The sequence below is a fragment of the Alosa alosa genome, chromosome 7 (assembly GCF_017589495.1).
Source record: "Alosa alosa isolate M-15738 ecotype Scorff River chromosome 7, AALO_Geno_1.1, whole genome shotgun sequence".
In the NCBI taxonomy this organism is placed as follows: domain Eukaryota; kingdom Metazoa; phylum Chordata; class Actinopteri; order Clupeiformes; family Clupeidae; genus Alosa; species Alosa alosa.
This window is the reverse complement of record NC_063195.1, coordinates 24326783-24348640: the sequence shown is the minus strand read 5'-3', so window position 1 is coordinate 24348640 and position 21858 is coordinate 24326783. Positions and strand designations below refer to the sequence as shown.

The 21858-nt window shown below is 44.9% G+C and overlaps 1 protein-coding gene across 1 annotated transcript in view; it reads right to left on the bottom strand.

Moving 5' to 3' along the window:
- The window catches only part of LOC125297821 (VPS10 domain-containing receptor SorCS1), a 163064-nt gene that overhangs the window by 6454 nt on the left and 134752 nt on the right, over positions 1 to 21858 (bottom strand). Inside the window, 11 exon segments of the mRNA XM_048248319.1 lie at positions 2017 to 2151; positions 3683 to 3795; positions 4321 to 4444; positions 7042 to 7175; positions 8148 to 8334; positions 9183 to 9354; positions 10137 to 10250; positions 12357 to 12490; positions 15922 to 16039; positions 18663 to 18770; positions 19816 to 19907. Coding sequence (XP_048104276.1) covers positions 2017 to 2151; positions 3683 to 3795; positions 4321 to 4444; positions 7042 to 7175; positions 8148 to 8334; positions 9183 to 9354; positions 10137 to 10250; positions 12357 to 12490; positions 15922 to 16039; positions 18663 to 18770; positions 19816 to 19907 — 1431 coding nt within the window.

Here is a 21858-nt window from a genome sequence, read left to right as displayed (position 1 = left end):
TGCTGGTTGACTTTTGTCACGCAATCACACGGGGCTTCAGGAGCCAACGGGGGTGAAGAAATACAAAATAAATAAATAAATAAAAAGAATAAAACTTTCCCTGATTCTCGCACAAGGTGAGTGGAAATGTGACTGCCCTCTCACGGGGCGCTGAAAGCATCCTGAAAGCATGAAGATATATGTTATACTATATAGCATAACAAAGTGCATGGTATAGCTGCAGTATTTCTCTCTCTCTCTCTTTCTTTTTCTCTCTCTCTCTCTATATAGAGAGAGAGAGAGAGAGAGAGAGAGAGAGAGAGAGAGAGAGAGAGAGAGAGAGAGAGAGAGAGAGAGAGAGAGAGAGATACTGCAGCTATACTATGCACTTATGTTATGCTAGAGCTCTCTGCAAAGAAATGATGGCGTTTCAAGGAATGGTAAGATCTTCAGAGTGACGGGAGTGACTGAGTCACGAGTGTAAGTGCTTTTAAGTCCTTGGTTCAGACACAATTCTGGGAAAAATGACCTTTGATTGTTACTTGGTCATAGTGAAATGGTCAGCACAGAGGCAGTAAAAGCAGATGCCATGTCCAGGCGCCTTTTTCCTCCTCTCAAAGAGCTCAAAGAAAAGAAAAGGAAAGACAAGAAAAACAACCGACTTCCCCTACCGCGACCTACGCCAATGCTGAAAGACACCTGAGGATGCAATCAGCGGCGAGCTGTGCATGCTGCTTTTTTCTTTTTTTTTTTTTTTTTTTTTTCTGCAGTGCGGTGCCGACTTTGGCTGCATCTCAAGTCCCCTTCTGGCCCCTTTACAGGGCTCTGATGAGCTGCGGTGTTTTATGATATGAAATGTGCGCTGCGGAACGTTTATGCGGGCCAACATTGACATCTGCTGGAAGCAAGATGAAACTCCTGCATCCTCTTTGATTGTGTGTGTACATTTTCTAAATCATCGGTTTTGATCCGTTGCAGCAGAACAGACTAATCAAGACAGATCCATTTCCTTTCCATTTTTTCTCTCTCTCTCTCTGAGAAATTATTTTGCCCTTCATATCCCACAGATCTTTGTATTTAAAGACATTACTTAGTTAGTATACTATTAGTATACTACTGTAATACCGCTGGTGGGACAAAGTCATATTGTAGTAAGAACACAACAGGCCTGGCATGTGAGGTAATGTTTCATTCTGGATGACCAAAGTACTAATTGAATGATAATGCAGTTTGTTTCCACTTACATTTTCACCTTGTCACCTTGTTCTAATATGTTAACAGACTGCACACTGGACTGAGGCAGGGGTTTGTTCTCTCTCTGGAGGCTCATCATATTGAACTTTCTCTTAGTAAGACATTACGCGAACGGATTAGACAGAAAATTTAACAGGGACGGAGGGTTTGAGCATCAAGTTATGATCATAAAGGGAAATATATTCTATAATTCTTTTGTCTTACTGAAACAGTTACCGGTATATGATAATTATCTTTTGGAATGTCTCATTTAAACTCACTGTCTATGTCTATGTTTATCTGTTTACCCTAACTAGCTTATAACCTGTGTGTGGATGGATAGAGCACATTATATTTTGTTCAATAGTTATCATTCTTTCCAGACACCAAATGAAGGAGAACCCTTTCAAACTCTCTCAGATTTGAACGGTCTATCTCTTGTAGTGACCTTACTTGCAGTAAAGTGCATTTCAATGCTGTTGGGGAATTTATCCCAAGTCCACAGACATACAGATCACCTCACTGTTTAGAGAGGGTCCTGTTTAGAGAGGGCCCTTCCTTACACTAGACCCCCACCCACTCAATTCAATTCAAGTTGATATCTATGGCATTAATACTAACAAAAAGTGTCTAAAGATGTTTTACAGAGTCAAGGACCTGAACCCCTCTAGTGCAAGAATCAAGCCCCTTTTAACAGTACAAAAAAAAAAAAAAAGAACCCAAGTCATAATAGGAGGAACTCTTCTGATTGGGGCTGGTTGGGCAGAGAGGGGTTAGTGTGAGCGACCAGACTAGGTCACCGACCTCGTCCAGGTGTGTGCTGGTCTTCTCGGGCTTGCCCTCGGTGATGTGCTTGTCCGGCAACAGGAAAAATTCGGCCGTCGTGGGGAGCCCCGGCAACACGGTGACCAGCAGCAGCTCCCGGTCTATACCTGTGGCCTGTGTGTGTGTGTGCGTGTGTGTGTGTGCGTGTGTGTGTGTGTGTGTGTGTGTGTGTGTGTGTGTGTGTGTGTGTGTGTGTGTGTGCATGTGTGTGTGTGTGTGTGTGTGTGTGTGTGTGAGAGAGAGAGAGAGAGAGAGAGAGAGAGAGAGAGTCAAATGAAGAGACGTATGGAGGTAGAGAGATGAGAGAAAGGTAGAAAGCAAGAGGGAAAGGAGTAAACACGGGCCAAATAAACAAAATCAGAAAGTAAAGTAAACAAACACATCAATCACTGTTAGAATAATAAAAAGAGAACGCACCAATTGAAAGAGGACCAAAACAAAGAGGTTAAGGAAACAAACAGACCCACAGGATAGTCAGAGAGAGAGAGAAAAAAGAGAGAGACAACAAGAGAGAGAGAGAGAGAGAGCCCTTTCCACTCCTCCTCTCCACAGCCGGATCATTCCGTTAAGCACCAGCCCACAGCGATAGCAGCACTACAGGAAATGGAAAAGTCCTGTGACTCATGGGAGTGGACTCGCCGCATGCCGCACGGCGGCCCCATAATGCATTATGTAAGCAGCCGCTCTGGAAATGGTCCGAACTAGGGGCCCTCCCGAGTGATGCTGTGCACAGCTTGCCCTGGGCTATATATGCATTAACACACCCATACGCACCCACTGTGTTGTTGTGCTGCGTTTTGGTTGTTTAGTTACATGTGTGTTTTATATTATTTACCGGATTTTATTTATTTGTTTATTTACTTATATACTTATTCATTAGTCCTGTATTTCCCACTTAGATACAAATGTGTGGCTGTGTGCACGCTTATAGGAAGTTGATATCTTATGAGCAGCATTTGAAGTTGGTAATTGAGCCGAGGGTTCCAAATGGTGTGTGGGTGTGTGTGGGGGAGAGAGAGAGAGAGAGAGAGAGAGAACGAGAGAGAGAGAGAGAGAGGGGGGACTCAGAGAGAGAGTGAGACAGAGATGCATGCATCTATCCATGTGTGATGGACTGTGCTTTCAAAATCTCAGATTCCATGATGAAACATGTCCGTTTACCAGTCAAAAAGACATTGATCATTTGAGACACATCCTTCTCCCTCCGCTCCATAACGAACATGCACTCACTCAGCTTAAATTATACACACCCAGAATGGGTAGCTGAAGAGATTTCACTTTTCACACTACTACATAAAACATAAAACATTTCTCTCTCTCTCCCTCTCTCTCTCTCACTAAATCCACCATGCATGACAGAAACGTGTTGTAGGCAACCCGAAAACACAACTCGATGCACTTGATGTGCCACGAAGCACAAATCTAATTTCGCTCTCGTTTTTTTGTTTCCCTCGGAGGAACAGAGCAATCAGGAGGAAAGATCAGAGGAAGGCCTCCGGGGGGGGTGTGGATGGGATGGATTGTATATGGATTCGTGGAGGTTCTATAGCATCGCCTAATGAAATGGGAGAGAAAAGACCAAGAAAAAGAAATCAAAGGAAACAAACCCCAAAGAGTGCGGGTGAGCACGCTCGGACAAACTCACTTGAACCACTGAGTTCCTGATGACCCGGCTGACGTCCAGTCTCCATTCGGCCACGTCGGGGTTGTGCTCGTCCAAGTTGGAGGAGAAGGCCAACAGATGGGACTTGAAGTACTCTGTGGTTGTAATTAAACAGAGAGAGAGAGAGAGAGAGAGAGAGAGAGAGAGAGAGGGAGAGAGAGAGAAAGAGAGAGAGATTGCTTTCATGTTTCATGGTTGCTTTGGTTTAGTTTTTTTTTGTTTTTGTTGGGAACGCAAAGTGCTTTGATTTCTTTGATTTCAGTTGAAGATGGTGAGCCCCTTGAGGATCACAGAAAGACAAGCTAAGTCTGTGGAAAGACAAAAGAAAAGCTCCAAGCTCCAAGCACACAGGTGAAAGACTGCAGATGTTCTACTAAAGCCTTTGTTTTATACTGATCGATATTTTCAAGATTCGGATTTGCAATGTTCAGTCTCACGTTGTCTGTTTCTATCTATTAGCACATATACACACGCACGGCACGCGGACGCACACACACACACACACACACACACTATATTTACACATCCCTGAGAATGTCAATGCTGATACTCGATGAGGTGCAAATGAGGGGGAGGAGGAAGATGAGAGGAGGAAGATGAGAGGAGGGCCGAGGGCTCACCGTGGACAGCGATGGTCTTCTTGTCCTGCAGGATGACGTTCCCGGCGGACACCTGCACAGTGACGACGTTGACGCCTTCCCTGGAGAAGGTAAAGGCCACGCTTCCATCCAGTGTAATCACTGGCTGCAGTTTAAACAAAATCAGACTCAGTCCTGTATGGTGCATGCACGTGTGTGTGTGTGTGTGTGTGTGTGTGTGTGTGTGTGTGTGTGTGTGTGTGTGTGTGTGTGTGTGTGTGTGTGTGTGCATTAGGGTCTACCGCGGGACCAGCGGGTCCCGATGCAAAAGAGTGCGGCGCGGGACAACTTTTGAAAGCTTTTTGCGGGAGCGGGTGGGATGAGAGAGGTGAGTTCACGGGTGCTGGACAAACCGATGATTCACTGCACTCCCGCAAATTAAATATGTGCGTAAAATTAAATATGGAAACGATTAAAATAGTGTTCATAACTATAGTTCGGCTGGATGTTCTGTTAGGCAGCATTAAAAAACGGGGGTTTAAGCATAACTGACGGATAGCAGGCCTATAGCCTATTGTCGTGGGTATTTACGTGGGTTCAATGTCTTCACCGTGGGATAGTGAGAAACGTAATTTCGATCTCTTTGTATGTCTGGAACATGTGAAGAAATTGACAATAAAGCTGACTTTGACTTTGACTTTGACTTTGACTAGAATATTGCGGGAGCGGGCGGGGTGAAATATCAGTTCCGTGCAGACATCTAGTGTGTGTGTGTGTGTGTGTGTGTGTGTGTGTGTGTGTGTGTGTGTGTTCATGTTTTTGGGAGGGAGAAGGTGAAGAAAGAGGCAAAATAGAAAACAGTATGGATGAAAACATTGTGAGGCAATAGAGAGAAACTGAAAGGTAGGGACGGTTCAGTGGTATATAAGTGTGTGTTCTGTGTGTGTGTGTGTGCGTGCGTGCGTGTGTGAGTTTATGTGTGTGTGTTTATGTGTGTGTGTGTGTGTGTGGCAGTGTGGTTGTTTATATAGAATGGATCCCATGGGAGTCCCTTGTCTGCTTGGTTAACCACTCATGTTGGCTTAATTTGCACTACAGAAATGGAACTCAGCCATCTTCCTCTCTCCACACACTGTCTAAAACACACACAGACAGACAAACACACACACCCACACAACCCCCACCTCTCTCTCTCTCACACAAACACCCACACAACCCCCCCCCACACACACACACACACACACACACCTCACACACACCTCACACACACACACACACACACACACACACACACACACACACACACACACACACACACACACACACAGTAAGTGGATATGTTCTGAGGTATCAACTGCTATCTCGGTGTGTCTCCCTCTCCCTCCCGCTACTCTGTTCAGTAATTACAGCCTCCCGTGCCCCTCTGGGGCTTCCAGCGCAGAGGCGGCCATCTTTAGAGCCATTCTGCTGCTGTGAACTACAGACTGACTGCACAGTTAGACAGACTACACTACAGTATAGACAGGAACAGTCTCAACTTGTTCTTTGCTTAGCATTTCTCTAGAGAGCTTGTTGACGTTTATGGCTTCGGATGTGTTACAGTCAGCACACGTATATGCATTGTATGACCATGGTTTATTTAGTGATATGGAATACAATATGTCTCAGTTTACTCTCTTTTTGGCTCCCCCTCTCTCTCTCTCTCTTTCTCTCTCTGCTGCATTTGATGCTGAAAGTGCAAGACTTGCTAGCAGGGGGCCTTTGCAATGCCAATGCCAAGTGAAGGTAACTGCTATCTTTAGAACTACACCTTGTCCAAATCTCTCTCTCTCTCTCTCTCTCTCTCTCTCTCTCTCTCTCTCTCTCTCTCTCTCGTTATCTTTAGAATGTGACTCTTTGGTCTGAGTCAGTGTGTGAGTGTGTGTGTGAGTGTGTGTGTGTGTGTGTGTGTGTGTGTGTGTGTGTGTGTGTGTGTGTGTGTGTGCTCCTCAGGTTCACAAACTCAACAAGCCTGTGTAGGTCTATCTATGACAAACCGTAGTTAAACCTAGTTCATCGGCTTAAAGGAGAAATCGGCGAGTTTTCACATAAAGCTCCGTTTCTCGAGGTCACCGAGTACTATCAGTATACGGAAAAAATGTCAGTTTTACCCAGATTTAGTTGCTAGGTAAACGCAGCCAGGCAGCTACAGCACTACACTCTGGGGGCATGAACATGGGAGCTCAAAAACATGCCCCCAGAGTGTAGCGCTGTAGCCTCAAGAAACGGAGATCTATGTGAAAACTTGCCGGATTTCTCCATTAAGGTGTGGTGGTGGGATTCTGAGGGGACTAGATCATGATCCGGTCATTAATGTTGTGGGCTTGGTGGAGGACCGGTAGTGTTGCCACCTGACAATCCGTCGGCCTGGGTTCGGGAATCATTGCGAGCCCATATCGTTTTGCGTGTGACTGTCATGTTGTGATATTTGACAGAATATGCTATCCGTCCTGACATGTTTATCACAGTTATGTGTCTGTTGACTAGAAGCGTTAGAGGCCAGTGGACGTGTGTGTGTGTGTGTGTGTGTGTGTGTGTGTGTGTGTGTGTGTGTGTGTGTGTGTGTGTGTGTGTGTGGGTGGGGGGAGGGTGCGTGAGTGTGTGTGTGTATGTATGTGTGTGGATGTGTATGTGTGTGTGTGTGTGTGTCTGTGAGTGTGTGTGTTTGTGTGTGTGCATGTGTGTGAATGTGTATATGTGTGTGTATGTGTGCGCACTGCTCACCTCACTGTTGTTGCCGAGCCACCAGATGTAGGTGACTGTGCCCACCTGGCTGGGCCAGAGGACGGCCGTCAGGTTCACCTCTTTGTTCTTGACGGCCACGAAGGGAGCGGCCAGGTGGATGTGCTCCAGCAGACCTGCGCACGGGTGGAGGAGGGTGGAGGAGGAGGGTGGTGGAGGAGATGGGGCATCCGCACCAGCAGGTGGGGTGGTGGTGGTGGGGAGGTGGAGGGGGAAGAAATAAACAACAATAAGCAAACTAATGAGCCCAAAGGAAAAAAAAAAAAAAAAAAACGTTGAGTTAACAAAGTTAGAAAGTGACATACACGCACACCCCTGAGGGCTACTGTCATGTGAGAGAGAAAACCCAGAGAGAGAGAGAGAGAGAGAGAGAGAGAGAGAGAGAGAGAGAGAGAGAGAGAGAGAGATGAAAAGCAACACTGTGGGAATTTAAAAAAGAGATAGCGGGAGAGAGAAAGAAAGTGAAGGAGAGAAAGAAAGAGAGAGAGCGAGAGATAAAAAAGCAGCATGCTCCACTCTGGGAGTGCGCCATCTGTGTGTTATTTTTCATGGCTGGCATGTGGGAGCCGCTCTGGCCCCATTTACCTCTCTGGCATGGCAGGATTGACAGATTGGAAGGCTTCAAGCTCCCTAATCAATAACTCACTGCTATTGCATCTGCCACTGTTGAGAACCCTGGGGATAGGGATGCTCAGCTCGGTGTGTGTGTGTGTGTGTGTGTGTGTATGTGTGTAGGGGGGTTGTGTTTGTGAGGACTCATATGTCACCTGAAGACACAGCACAACTGTCCCTGACCACAGATTGTTCCGAGCTTCATGAGGTTTTTTTTTTGCGTGTGACTGCGGGGGTGTGTGTGCATGCATAACCATGTATTTGCAAAGCATAAAAATGCCAGCACCACAGTCTCTGATCAAAGATTCCATGCTCTCTCCCCCATCCAATTGAAGCCCACAGTTACTGTATGTGCAGACAGCACACACATCTTGATGCACACACACACACACACACACACACACACACAAACACACACACAAACACACACACACACACACACGCACACGTGCTTGTTAGAGGTCGTGATGACTCACAGGTCACGTGGAGGTAGAGCACCACCGTCTCGGCGCCCAGGTCGTTGCGGGCGGTGGCCGCCACGCGGTAGATGCCCACGCTCCGGTACACGTGCTTGATGCCGTCCTCCACCGTGCTGATGTTGGAGTAGGTGATGGTGTTGCCGTTGCCAAAGTCCAGCATGATGGTGGTGCGTGAACCAGAGCCCTGCGGCATAGAGAGAAGAAAAGGAGGGAAGAAATAGGGAAGGAAATAGAGAAGAAGGGAAGGAAGGAGGGAAGAAATAAAGTAGAAGGGAAGGAAGGAAGGAAGAAATAGGGAAGGAATGAAGAAGGGGAAAAGGAGTTAAGGAGGAAAGGAGGGAAAAAGGAGGGAAGGAGGGAAGGATGGAATAAGGAAAGAAGGGGAAAAGGAGGGAAGGAATAAGGAAGGAGGGATGAAGGGAAGGAGAGGAGAAAGAGGGAAGAAATAAAGAAGAAGGGAAGGAAGGAAGGAAGAAATAGGGAAGGAATGAAGAAGGGGAAAAGGAGTTAAGGAGGGAAGAAGGGAAGAAGGGAAAAAGGGAAAAAGGAGGGAAGGAATAAGGAAGGAGGGATGAAGGGAAGGAGAGGAGAAGGAGGGAATAGGGTAGGAAGACAGAAGGGAAGGGGTAAAAAGAGGTGTGGAGGGGGGAGAGACGGCGTGTCGGCGTGCCATTTCAGGTCGCGACATTTGCTCGTGCCTGAGGTAAATGTCATGGTGGTGACGACGCATGCATGCCGAAGGATGGATCCCGATGGCAAACGGCTGCAATGAGATCGCTATCTATGGAGGGACTGGAACTCTATGGAGCCAATGGAGTGAGACTGTGATGCCAATCAAACTCTGCTAATGATCCAGTGTTGAGAAAAACGGGAGGGTGTTTCATTTAAATGATGGTAAATGAAACACCCTCCCGTTTTTCTCAACACTGGATCATTAGCAGAGTTTGATTGGCATCACTGTCTCACTCCATTGGCTCCATAGTATATTGGAACCCTAATACCAAAAGTGCTCTTGGTAGTAGTTTCACCCACCTCTTCCAGGAACACCAGAAAGGTGACGTTGCTGTTGACGGTGGCAGTGAGGGAGCCATCACTGGTGACCAGGTGGAGCCCCCTAGGGGACTTGCGGGGGCATGGCTGCCTGCGAGCTGTGTAGAGGTCCACCACACCACCCGTGCAGTTATTGGACACAACCTTCCTGTAACTGAAGTACAGATACATGAACACATGGAGAGTTGACAACTCAAGTGAAAACTTTATCTGTCATGATTCATCTGTCTCCAGGTATTAGCATAACATCAGACACCCATCTTTTGCTTTTCATTAGTCATATTTGGGGTATAGCGAAGAATCATTCATCTATCCATCCATCCATCTATCTATCTATCTATCTATCTATCTATCTATCTATCTATCTATCTATCTATCCATCTATCTATCTATTTATCCATCCATCCATCCATCCATCCATCCATCCCCTCACTGCTCCCTGAGCACCACTGTAGCAAGGCAGCTCACTGCTCTGGGTTAGTGTGTGCTTCACCTCACTGTGTGGTCACTGTGTGCTCTGTGTGTTTCACTAATTCGTGGATGGGATAAATGCAGAGACCAAATTCCTTGTATACGCAAGTATACTTGGCCTATAAACCTGATTTACGATTTACATCTATCTATCTATCTATCTATCTATCTATCTATCTATCTATCTATCTATCTCACCCATTCATTCATCTTTCCATCCATTCCTCTAACTATACTGTAGCTATTTGCATATCCACCCATCAGTATCCATCTACAGTATCTATCTATCTATCATCTATCCATCTATCTATCTATCTATCTATCTATCTATCTATCTATCTATCTATCTATACGTCCATACGTCCATCCATTTATCCTCACAGCAGAGACTAAGGTCAGAGGTTTGAGTATGGTCCTGTGGTCTCTCTCTCTCTCTCTCTCAGTGTCTCTGTGTGACCTACTCACCCCGTGCTGTTGAGGAAGCTGCTCGCCGTTGTGCAGCTCCTCGACATGGACGACGGCAGGAACCAAAAGGCAGAGGAGCACTTCCCGTCACTTCGCCTCTCGTAGCCATAATCGCTTTAAAACAAAAAACAAAAAAGAAGGAACAAAAATGAAAAAGAAAACAAAAAAAAACAAATCAGCTTGAGCGAGAACAAAGTGTCCCGTTTGGGGGCAGTCTCTCATTACGAACTTCAAACGCGGAGGGCCAAGGAGTCCTTGACCCTCATTTTCCAACACTCTACTTCTCACCATGGTGTAAGTCAAATAAATAAATAAAAACGAGGAGTGGGAGAGTAAAAAAAACCCCCATCAAAGTCCTTGTCTGCTTTAAACAAGACACCCTCCTCCGGAGCGATGCTAAGCGCTCTGTGGCACCGCGAAAGGAGATCAAACAGCCAAGATCAGCTCCTGCAGTTGTTTGTCCTCTAATTAACAAAGAAAAACCCCAGAAAAAAAAACCCTGTGATTGCATTGATGGGAACAAATTGATGCAATTAGCACTACATGCAACACTAGACACAGCGTCCCGGAGATGCTTAATGGGAGCTGTTAAAGGTAGAGCGTTATCGGTCACGTCACACACCATCCACCCCTCTGGCACGGCTCTTAGCTCTTTAAAAAAAAAAATAATAATAAATAAATAAATAAATAAAGCAACATCATCAATAAATCAATAAATAAATGTAAAGCTAGAGAGAGTGGGGTGGTTTGGGATGCACAAGGAAAGGGAAAGGGAGTGTGATGGTGAGGAAGGGTGTGATGATGAGGAAGGGTGTGTGGTGAGGAAGGGTGTGGTGAGGAAGGGTGTGTGGTGAGGAAGGGTGTGTGGTGAGGAAGGGTGTGATGAGGAAGGGTGTGTGGTGAGGAAGGGTGTGATGATGAGGAAGGGTGTGATGATGAGGAAGGGTGTGTGGTGAGGAAGGGTGTGATGGTGAGGAAGGGTGTGATGGTGAGGAAGGGTGTGATGATGAGGAAGGGTGTGATGGTGAGGAAGGGTGTGATGATGAGGAAGGGTGTGTGGTGAGGAAGGGTGTGATGGTGAGGAAGGGTGTGTGGTGAGGAAGGGTGTGGTGAAAAGAGGAACTCAAAGGGAAAGCCAGTGTTGTTGGAGAGGAGCTGGAGCCAGGGTAGCACCGCGGGGAAATCAATGGCACCTCGTTCCAGGGAGGGGGAATCAAACACCTTGACACCTAGACACCTGTGTCTCTCTACCAGATGTTGTGTGTGGTGTGTTTCGCACATAGCATCATGATGTGTGTGTGTGTGTGTGTGTTGTGTGTGTGTGTGTGTGTGTGTGTGTGTGTGTGTGCAGACAAGCAGGTGTAAACAGAGACACAAAACGAAACTCTCTCTCACGCACACACACACACACACACACACACACGTTTTAGGTGAAGGAGGCAGCCACATTTTTTTGCAATTTTCTCACAGCTTGGAGTGGTGCAGTTGACTAGTTTCCATTAAGCAGGAGGCAGTCTTGACAAGAACTACCCCCACACACACACACACACACACACACACTTCACCAAACCTCCTCTGCAATTCTAATCTCATGCAGGCTGGCCATGACGGTGATCCTCTATCTTTTTCACCCATCACTTACTTCAGTCTTCCACACCCTACACACACACACACACACACACACACACACACACAAAAGAGACACTTCTTTTCTTTTCCTAACTACAAATTTGCATCTGACATATTCAAAGGTCAAATCCTATCTATGAAAACGAATATTTCTGGTGCAAAACGGACACTGTAGCTAAGTCATTCAAATCAGTCTGGGGTATGAGGGGTCGGCAGGTGGGGTATGTGGGGCGGGTGGGGGTAGGGGGCTTCGGTGGGAACACTTTTTTACTTCTTTTCCAACTTCTTGCCCCAGTTTTCGGCTGGTGAATAACTATTAGGGAATAACAGAGACTAGTGAACTGAAAACGAACCAGAGTGTGTCTTGAAGCCTGGCTAGCCTCATGAGGGATTAAGTTTGGTTCTTGGTGCGTGTGTGTGTGTGTGTGTGCATGTGTGTCTGTGTGTGTGTGCGTATGTGTGGGTGTGCGTGTGGGTGTGTGTGTGCGGGTGTGGGTGCGTGTGTGTGTGTGTGTGTGTGTGTTTGTGTTGTGTGCATGTCTTCGTGTTGAGAGGATCTAGGAAGCACTGTACCACTGCGTGCACACTTACCACTCGAAGTCGGACTCAGTGCAGCCGCATGGCTCCGAGATCATGGTGACAGAGTTGGCTTTACCCATAACACACCGGGCTATCGGCTTCAGCTTCCTGTAGATGCGTTTCACCCCCATGAGGCATGTCTCACCCTGTAAAATAATAATAAAAAAACTATATAACTGAACACAGACAGAGAGAGAGAGAGAGAGAGAGAGAGAGAGAGAGAGAGAGAGAGAGAGAGAATTCCAAACATGAAGCACCCTATCTGATCAAAAATGCTGTTTGGAACCATTTCTCTTTGTTACCATAAATAATTCACTCTGGGTGGTGAAGCATGCGTGTGCCATGCTGGGTATTACAAGATCAAAAATGAATAAAAAATATAATAATATATATAAAAAACAACTTCTGTGACTTTTTTATTTTATTTTTTCCCCCTGTTCTTGGTGCAAAGGGTGGGTTTTGTGTAGTCAACGAGAACTTTGCTTCGCAATGTTGCTGTTTTTCCTCAATTCCTCAGCCATGCTTGAAAAGGTTTTGTTGGGGTGGAGAAGGATTGTATTTTTTTAGGGGGGGGGTAGGGGGTGCAGTGTATTGGAGTTAAGAAAGATATTTTCACTCGAGCGGCTGTGTCGTTTTCATTTTATTTTCCCATTTCTTTTCCAGCCCGCGTGTATGGGTGGACTGCATGGCTTCTCACACAGCAGATGCCAAAAATGTTCCCTTTGCAAATATATCTACCTGCGAAGAGACTCTCAATTTAAATACAGCCCAGCATGATGTATGAGATGAAAGTTCAAGCCCATCACCTAGGGAAGTAAGCATTTCCTTTGTGCCTGTCCTACACACACCCACACACACACACACACACACACACACACACACACACACACACACACACAAACACACACACACACACACACACACACACACACACACACACACACACCACATGCATACACTGTATAAAATAGAGCACAACACGGGGAACACTCTGTAGTTAATATACCTTTATCCTCTCTTTTTAAACAATTCTCTCTCAACAAGCACACACACACACACATGCACGCAAGCATGCACATACACACACACACATGCACACACGCACACATGGACACGCACACGCACGCAAACACACACAGACACACACACACACACAATCCAATGAGACTGAGCAGAGAGATGCATGATGGGAGTGCGGCACCACCCTTGGGGGTCGCTGGGGGGCGGTGGCCGAGAGGGTGGAGGAGAAGGCTGGCTCCGTCCACAGTGCCCCGTGGCACACCTGACAGACTCTCTAATACCCATATATGCCAACGCCGTCACCACCACCCCACCCCCACACAATCACCCTGAGCATTAATGGGACTCAGCCTGGGCAGCCTGGTGCACTGATAAGGGCAGGGTGCTGCAGTGGCCCATTAAAGATAATGGGCTCCTGGGGCTGAAGTATCTGAACAAAACGGGTGTATGCAGGTATGTGTGTGTGTGTGTGTGTGTGAGCAGTGTATGTGTGTTTGTGAGTGTGTGTGTGTGTGTGTGTGTGTGTGTGTGTGCGTGTGTGTGTGTGTGTGTGTCAAGGCCGTAGTCATGATGTCAACATTGGGGGGGGGACCAAATCTGTGGTGGTGTCTGGGGGACCCCCAAACAGAATTTCAATACATTTCCTGCCATGGACAAATATCATTTGATTATAAATCACAAACAAGTCATTGGTTAGGTAAGTCAATTAGGGTATTCCAAACTTTTGACGGACATGGGCATGGATGGATTATGAAGCCCTGGGTACATATGCAAAAAGCCCCCCCCCAGCCAAGATAGGGGGGTCTGGGGGCATGGTCATGACTTCTGGTAAATTTTGTGGAAAGAGAAGAGAAGAGTGGAGAAGAAGCATCTTCACACAGAGGCTTGAGCTTCAGGCCCCCCCTGAACTCTTGGGCCGAGTAGGCCCATTCAGTAATCCATCCCTGGACATAGACCTGTGGTATGACTCCATTTGTCTCCAAAATGTAAATTTTAAATTATAAACTAGAGTATCTTTTTTAACCTCTATATTACACAGAATACAATGGCTCTTTGACTAACTAGATGTACCGCAGAGCGGTACAAAATATGACCGCCGCCCAGTCCAGCACATTTTTTCCACAAAAATAAAAAAGGCTCAAAGGCCTATATGATTCTAACTATCTCACTAAATTGCATTATCCACACTCAATTCTCACTGGTATCTGCTAGACAACAAGTACCAAAACATGATTAGTTCATAGATTTCACATGTAAAATTAATTTTATACAACCCCACCTCCATCTTGCCTGCCTGTTCATAATTCTGTTTATGTTAATTCTTGAATGTTAACCCATTCCATGTGCACACATGTGCCATTTAAAATCATCGAATGGCACAGATGGTTTATGCAGAAGCAGCACACAATTCAAGAATTTCTCAAGAATACATTTTGTATAAAATCAATTTTACATGATACTGGGTTAAATAACAGTCATATAGAATGTGGAAAAAATGTGTGACTGGACGTTCACAAGCATAGTGACTGCATGAATTCACATTTTAAATTAAAACTCGTTTCACTTTTACGCTATCATTGAATTATAGATGCATATAAAATTATAGGCAGATGGAAAATGCTTTTGTCCAGGTCAACATTGAATGGGGTTTCTCCTGTGCATATTTTGATGAGGCCCTACTGCCTGATCTTCAGCCTGAATCAAAAAACCATCAGGTTGCTAGCTCAGTAGTTACTTACGTTTGCTGACATTTCAGGCGTTGCATTCCTGTAGTATAAGCATTTATTTATATGGGAGTTTTGGTCACAATATTAATGTCTATAGTGAGCCTGGTGTGTGTGTGTGTGTGTGTGTGTGTGTGTGTGTGTGTGTGTGTTAGTTTAACACATAGATAAAATCTTTGTGTGTGTGTGTGTGTGTGTGTGTGTGTCGCTTGCGCCTGTGAAGTCAAATTAATGTAGCAAAACTACCAGGGGCAATCTCACTATGTTATTTAAAGAATGGCACTTGTGAGCTTGTTTTAAATAACCATGAATGAGGCGTTCAAAGCATGAATAAGAAAAGTGCACAGTCCTCTCGGCATATGATGGGGGAATCACCAGGTTGCTAGCAGTATTGACAACAATGTGACAAAATCTTAATCTCACTATGTCACTTGTGAGCTTGTTTCCCTGAATAAAGCGGTCCTATCCTATGTAACAGTGTCACGTTTAAATGCACACCTAACAGACGGTATCATATTCAAGAGGTAGTCTGATTTCTGTATAATAGCCTGTAATAATATGTTTATGTTACGTGAAAGCATAATTGCTTAATTGTAGGCTACCATTTTTTCCGTGAGGCCTGGTCGCAATTGTCCCGCAACATTTTTTTATTTTTCCGTGCGGTCCAGTAGCACTGGAAAGTAGCAAGGTTGAGCTCCCCCACACATTGAGACCAGCCCCGATCTACACGCTGCAGCCAGGGGCTTCTGGGAGGCACACAGTCGAAAGTGACACACAGTCTATGAACATGGGGACAACATATTCCTATTTTGCCCAGGGTCTGAGACCTTCACCTGGTTCTGTAGGTGCCAGGTCTGGTAGTCTCCGTCAGTGCAGCGACGGTTAAAGATGGACCTGAAGTCGATCTTCACAAGCTGCCACTCAGAACGGTGGCTCACGTGACCAAAGATCCTGTGGAGGCACACACACACACACACACACACACACACACACACACACACACACACACACACACACACACACACACACACACACACACACACACACACACACACAGACACACACATTCCATTAGCTATCTCCTCAGCTGTCAACTACATGTGAAAATTAATGGCTCCATTTATTTAATGTGGCATGAGGCATCTTTAATATTCACTGGAACACTCTCAAGCTACAAAACCATATTTATTTTATAATTGTATTAATTAATTTTATAAAACACTTTTTTTTAATAGGAAACGTCGCACGCTTCTGTCGGCATACAGTACATGCAAATGACCATATTTGCTTTTCCTCTTCATTTCCAAATTGGAACAATCTGGGGCTTTCAGTGAATCGATTGCAAGTAAAACTGTTCTTAAAAGACTCAAAACGCTAATTCGTAAGGTGGCAGAAAGGTCATTTGTCTACCTGACTCCATTTTCTACCCATTTGGGCGCTCAGCCACTTCACACATACTAATCTGACTAGTATTGCTCAACACAACACCAAACTCTCCTTCCAAAAGGGGCTCGAATGGGGATTTGCAGATGAAACAGGCACTTAATTTATTTTGAGTCCTTGACAGTGCACAATTTATTCCCAAATTGGAAAAGAGGACCTTTTTTTTTTAACACTGACCTCTTTTTTATTATTTTATTTATTTATTTATTTATTTTTTAAAACAACAACATTATTTCTCAGTGTGCACCCTATTTATCACTCTCAAATGCCCTACCCCCTCCCTCCCGACAGTCACTTTAGTTATCAACTCTCAGATAAATGAGGAGCTTGTTTTAATAAAACGACAGGCTTCAACACCAGCATCCCTGAGCCATGAGCGTTACCCCTCCTCCAATGGGTATTGATTCACGATTATGGCTCGGTGCCTCTAAATGGCATCTGTTATATAATTAGTATTTTGTGTGTGTGTGTGTGTGTGTGTGTTGTGCGCGCGCACGTGTGTGTGTGTGTGTGTGTTATATTGTTGTGACTGTTAGTTACAATGGAAGGATTGAAAGGAGTTCGATAAAACCCTGCAATTATCAAAAAAAAGAGGTTTCTATTACGACCATCACTGTTACTCGTGCTATTTCAAACCGATTTCCTAAACAAACCCGACGTTATTTTTAGAATTGGCCTCCACATTTCCCTGGAAATCAATCACTGACTGAATCAATCACAGCGCTGGGTGGCTCAAAACTTTGGCTATAATTGACGTTACTATCATTGTTACTACGGTTGTTTTTCAATTGTTATTCAAAGCACCACTGTGCTGGTTCAATTAGGGTATTTTTATATATCGTCCTCAAATTAATTTTGATGGGGCCTGGCCACTGAACAGCTGAGAAACAATCTTGTCATCGCCACTAGCTCCTCTGGCTAAGGAGCAGAGGCGGACATCCCAGGTTCAGAAAGTAAAAGTCCTGCCAAGTATTCGATCCAACCATTTAGTAAACCAGCTCATCCTTATTACCAGCCAGGTAGATCAGATAATTAGTGATATCACCTGTGTTAAGTGCACAGGTAGAAAGAATATATGGCAGAACTTTTACTTTCTGGAACCGGTATGTCAGCCTCTGCAAGGAGTGCTTCTGATTTAGGTTAGAACACTGTCTAGACAGTCGACTTTTAACTAGTGAGCTAGATAGTTTGAAACAAAACCTCTGCCTTTTTAAGACATTTCCAACCCTGTCTTGCAACAGTAACATGCTATCCTTATGTGTGCTCTCTATGGCTTCGTGCTGGATATGTCTTATACAGCTCATCTCATAGTCTTTCAGTTTGTGAGCTTCTGTCTGCTCCTCTCTCCCTCCCTCTTTATCTCTCTCTCTCTTTCACAAGTTTCTCTTCTCTCTCCTCCCTCCCTCTCTGTCTTTATCCCTCCGTTTCTCTTTCTCTCCCTCTCTCTCTCTCTGTCTCTGACAGTATCTCTTCTCTGTCATTCTCTCCTGTGTGTCTCTCTCTCTCTCTCTTTCACAAGTTTCTCTTCTCTCTCCTTCCCTCTCTCTCTCTCCTCCCTCCCTCTCTGTCTTTATCCCTCCGTTTCTCTTTCTCTCCTCTCTCTCTCTCTCTGTCTCTGACAGTATCTCTTCTCTGTCATTCTCTCCTGTGTGTCTCTCTCTCTCTCTCTTTCTCTCTCTCTCACTCTCTCTCTCGACAGTATTTTTGATCATTTTTCCTTCTGACTTTCCTGATAGCCACTGTTGCTGAGGCTTCCTCACCATTGATCTTCCTTGATCAAACCACCGCTGCGGCTGGTTTTGATCTTGGAGTAGCCCTTGAGAGTGGACTATTTTATTTATGACAGAAAAATGGCACATAAGTAGGTCTGGACCGTTGTCTTTTGCATACACACACACACACACACACACACACACACACACACACACACACACTTACACACACACACACACACACACACACACACACACACACACACACACGCACTTAACACACACACACACACACACACACACACACACAAACTCAGTCTCTAACTTTTTTTTGAGGGGGAAAGTTTTCCATGCGTTTTTTTTTTTTTCATTCTCTTCTTCAGTGTCAGTGTCGACCTTTTCTGGAATCTTCTACGTACGTCATGATCAAGGTCTCCTCTCCAGGCTCCCCCAGAACACCGTCCACAAACAGAGGAGATGACGTGAAGCTGTACTTGTTCCACAGCCTGCCTTCATCAAAGCTGAGCCTGCAGGAGAGTAGAGACCCCCCCCCCACAGAAATGTAAACAGCTCAGATATATGAGATGGGAATGGAAATCCCCAAATTATTATGACAAATCACTCGCCGATGCGCTGACAAATACGTTATGCAGATTCAAATGCCTTTTTCTCAGAATATAAGATGCAAATCTTCAAAGATATCAGTAAAGCGCACAGTAGAGTGCAGAAGTGACAATTTGTGTAGTCTACTGTATATATTCAGTGTGGTCAATGTTCTAAAAAATATAAATTACACAGCTGTTTGTTTTGCATCAGTGGACCCCTACACTCATCTGTTCGAGGGGAAACTCTGCATAAATCTGTATAAATAAACTGGCACCTTTCTGAACTTACAGTGACCTTTTTTTTTCTTTTTGATGCGCTGAATTAATCAAAGCCATTTGATGCGGGAGTTCTTTTTCTTTTTTTTTTTTTATTATAACATAAACATACTGACAGGGTACACATTACACATTACTAAGTGATGTCTAAGTGGCCCGCAACTCATTTCCCACGTGGGAGGAGTTGCAGGGGTGATCCGTCTTCCTCAAAGTGGAGGATGACTGGACCTGTTAGGATAAGTGGGCAACACAAGAGGCTAAGGGGAGAGCTGACATGGAGGTGTCAAGGGCTGTTTGCACTGATGGCCATCTTCCAGAGACACGCCATAGAGAGGAGGGGGGGGGGGAGGAAGAGGAGGAGGAGAGGAAACAACACAATGTCCATTCAAATCAAGCTTAACTGACCCCTACATTAGATGTCAGAACTGTTGTTTGGAAACTCAATTTGGAAACAGTCTGTGTGAGGTAACATGAAATTTATTTTTTTTTATGACTAAACATGTGATTTAATGATCATTATTCATTTTCTAATGTAATTAAACTTCATTTTCTAATGAGTTTGCCAGAGCTTGTAGCCTCAGTGTGTGCAAGTGTTTTTTTTTTTTTTTTTTATTGTACATTTTTTCCTCTGTATTTGTGCCAACGCATTTGGGCACTTTTTTTGGCCAGCTGCCCATGTGATGGACCTCACCAAAGGTGCCTGATGGGAAGTGGAGTGTGTCGGATGGCCACCAGAGCTCCCCCTTGGTCCAGGTAGAGCACGCTGTACTCCTCGTCGAAAATCTGCACACAGACAAACACACGGTATATCCTATGAACAGCTGCTGTAGTCATACACAGCACAGCAAATTGTTGTGCAGCTTGTGATGGACATGCATGAATACTGCTAGCGCATATATGTTATGATTTCACTATTTTCTGTTTTTAAAACACAATTTTAGCATTTAGGCTGCATTGGGTTAAATGCACAGCACATCCTTTTAACAGATGCTGCAACCATACACAGTATTTTATCGGTATGCATGGTATACAACCATACATAGTATTTCATTGGTATGCATTCTGAGATGTATTGCTTAAATACTTATACTGTATATGCAATTTATCTCACATATATGCATTTCACCTCAGCTTAGATCATGGACAAGGTGTCCATGGATTGGTTGTCCTTTTCTGTCAGTTTTGAGGCTTTTTGCACAAAGGCATATTTCCATCACACCAAATTGTTGTCATTTTGCATGCTGATAGATGTTGAAATGGCCACAACACTGCACAAAAACCTTTGATAATTATATGGTGCAACATGTGCTTAAGTTGTTTACTTTCACCGATTCCTTCTCTTATTGCTCTTCCGCTTGTGTTATGGTCTTAATAGTATGTCTCAGACGACATGGAAAATGTCATTTTGAAACATATGTCAAACCACTAACCCCAGGTACGTCTTCTAATCCATCTGCTGTTATACGATGCCAAACAGCACCATCAAAGACCTGCGAGCTTTAATGCCAACCAAGCTATGCCGGAAGGCTTTAATTTCCTCGTCATTTGCTAAATCGTATCTCACAGATTCTTCTGACGAGCAGATTGATGGACTGTGTTAGATGCCACAGGAGGCAAGGGAATTAATCATTTACTCCGTTTTAGGCCGTAGCAAACAAGCTTACACATGCCCATAGCCAGCACATTCATTTGCAGGAATATAAGCTTACACATGCCCATAGCCAGCACATTCATTTGCAGGAATATAAGTACTGTGTGTGCAATAAAGTCCATCCCCACAGTGTAGTTCTTAGTTTTGATGGATCCTGAGGCTAAGTACTGTGTGTGCAATAAAGTCCATCCCCACAGTGTAGTTCTTAGTTTTGATGGATCCTGAGGCCAAGTACTGTGTGTGCAATAAAGTCCAAGTATAACTTGTGCTTTCTAGTTGACTGGTTAGGCTCCTTCCTGCTTCCCCCAGTTTCCTCAAAGCCGCCTCTTGTTTTGATTAGAGTTCAAACACATCATCCTAATCCTGACCCGAGCCGAATATGAGCTACGCCTCAAGACGGAGGTCTCGTAATTCTTTGTGACAATGCATCAAAATGGAGCAACACACACACACACGCAGGTGCCCGCACGTGTGCACACACACACACACACAACATAACACCACCCACCCACACACACACACACACACACACACACACACACGCCTCTGCCCGAAAAGAGCTCCGCACTTGTGCACATCAATTTTGCTCTTAATTATTTTCTCTCTTCGTGTGTTTTATTTTAATTAGATACCAGGGCCCCCATAAATTTAAATCATGCCATCAAAATGTTTGAAGAGCCCACCCACGGGCATGGCAAGAGGCGACGAATCCAATTACTTTCAAGGGACTGTATCGTTTAATGAGCTCCCTCTGAAATGGAGGATAGAGGGGGATTTATACACGGGGAGATGGATATCATCCATATTGAAATGACCCCTATGACTCCTCTCAATCGTCATCTCGCTTTCTTCTCTCCCCACATCCATCCATCTGTCCATCCATCCACCTCTCCATCCATCCATCCATCCACCTCCATCCATCCATCCATCCATCCACCTCTCCATCCATCCATCTATCCATTTGTCCATCCATCCATTTATCCACCTCTCAAACCATTTATCCATCCATCCACCTCTCCATCTATCCATTTGTCCATCCATCTATTTATCCACCTCTCCATCTATCCACCTCTCAAACCATTT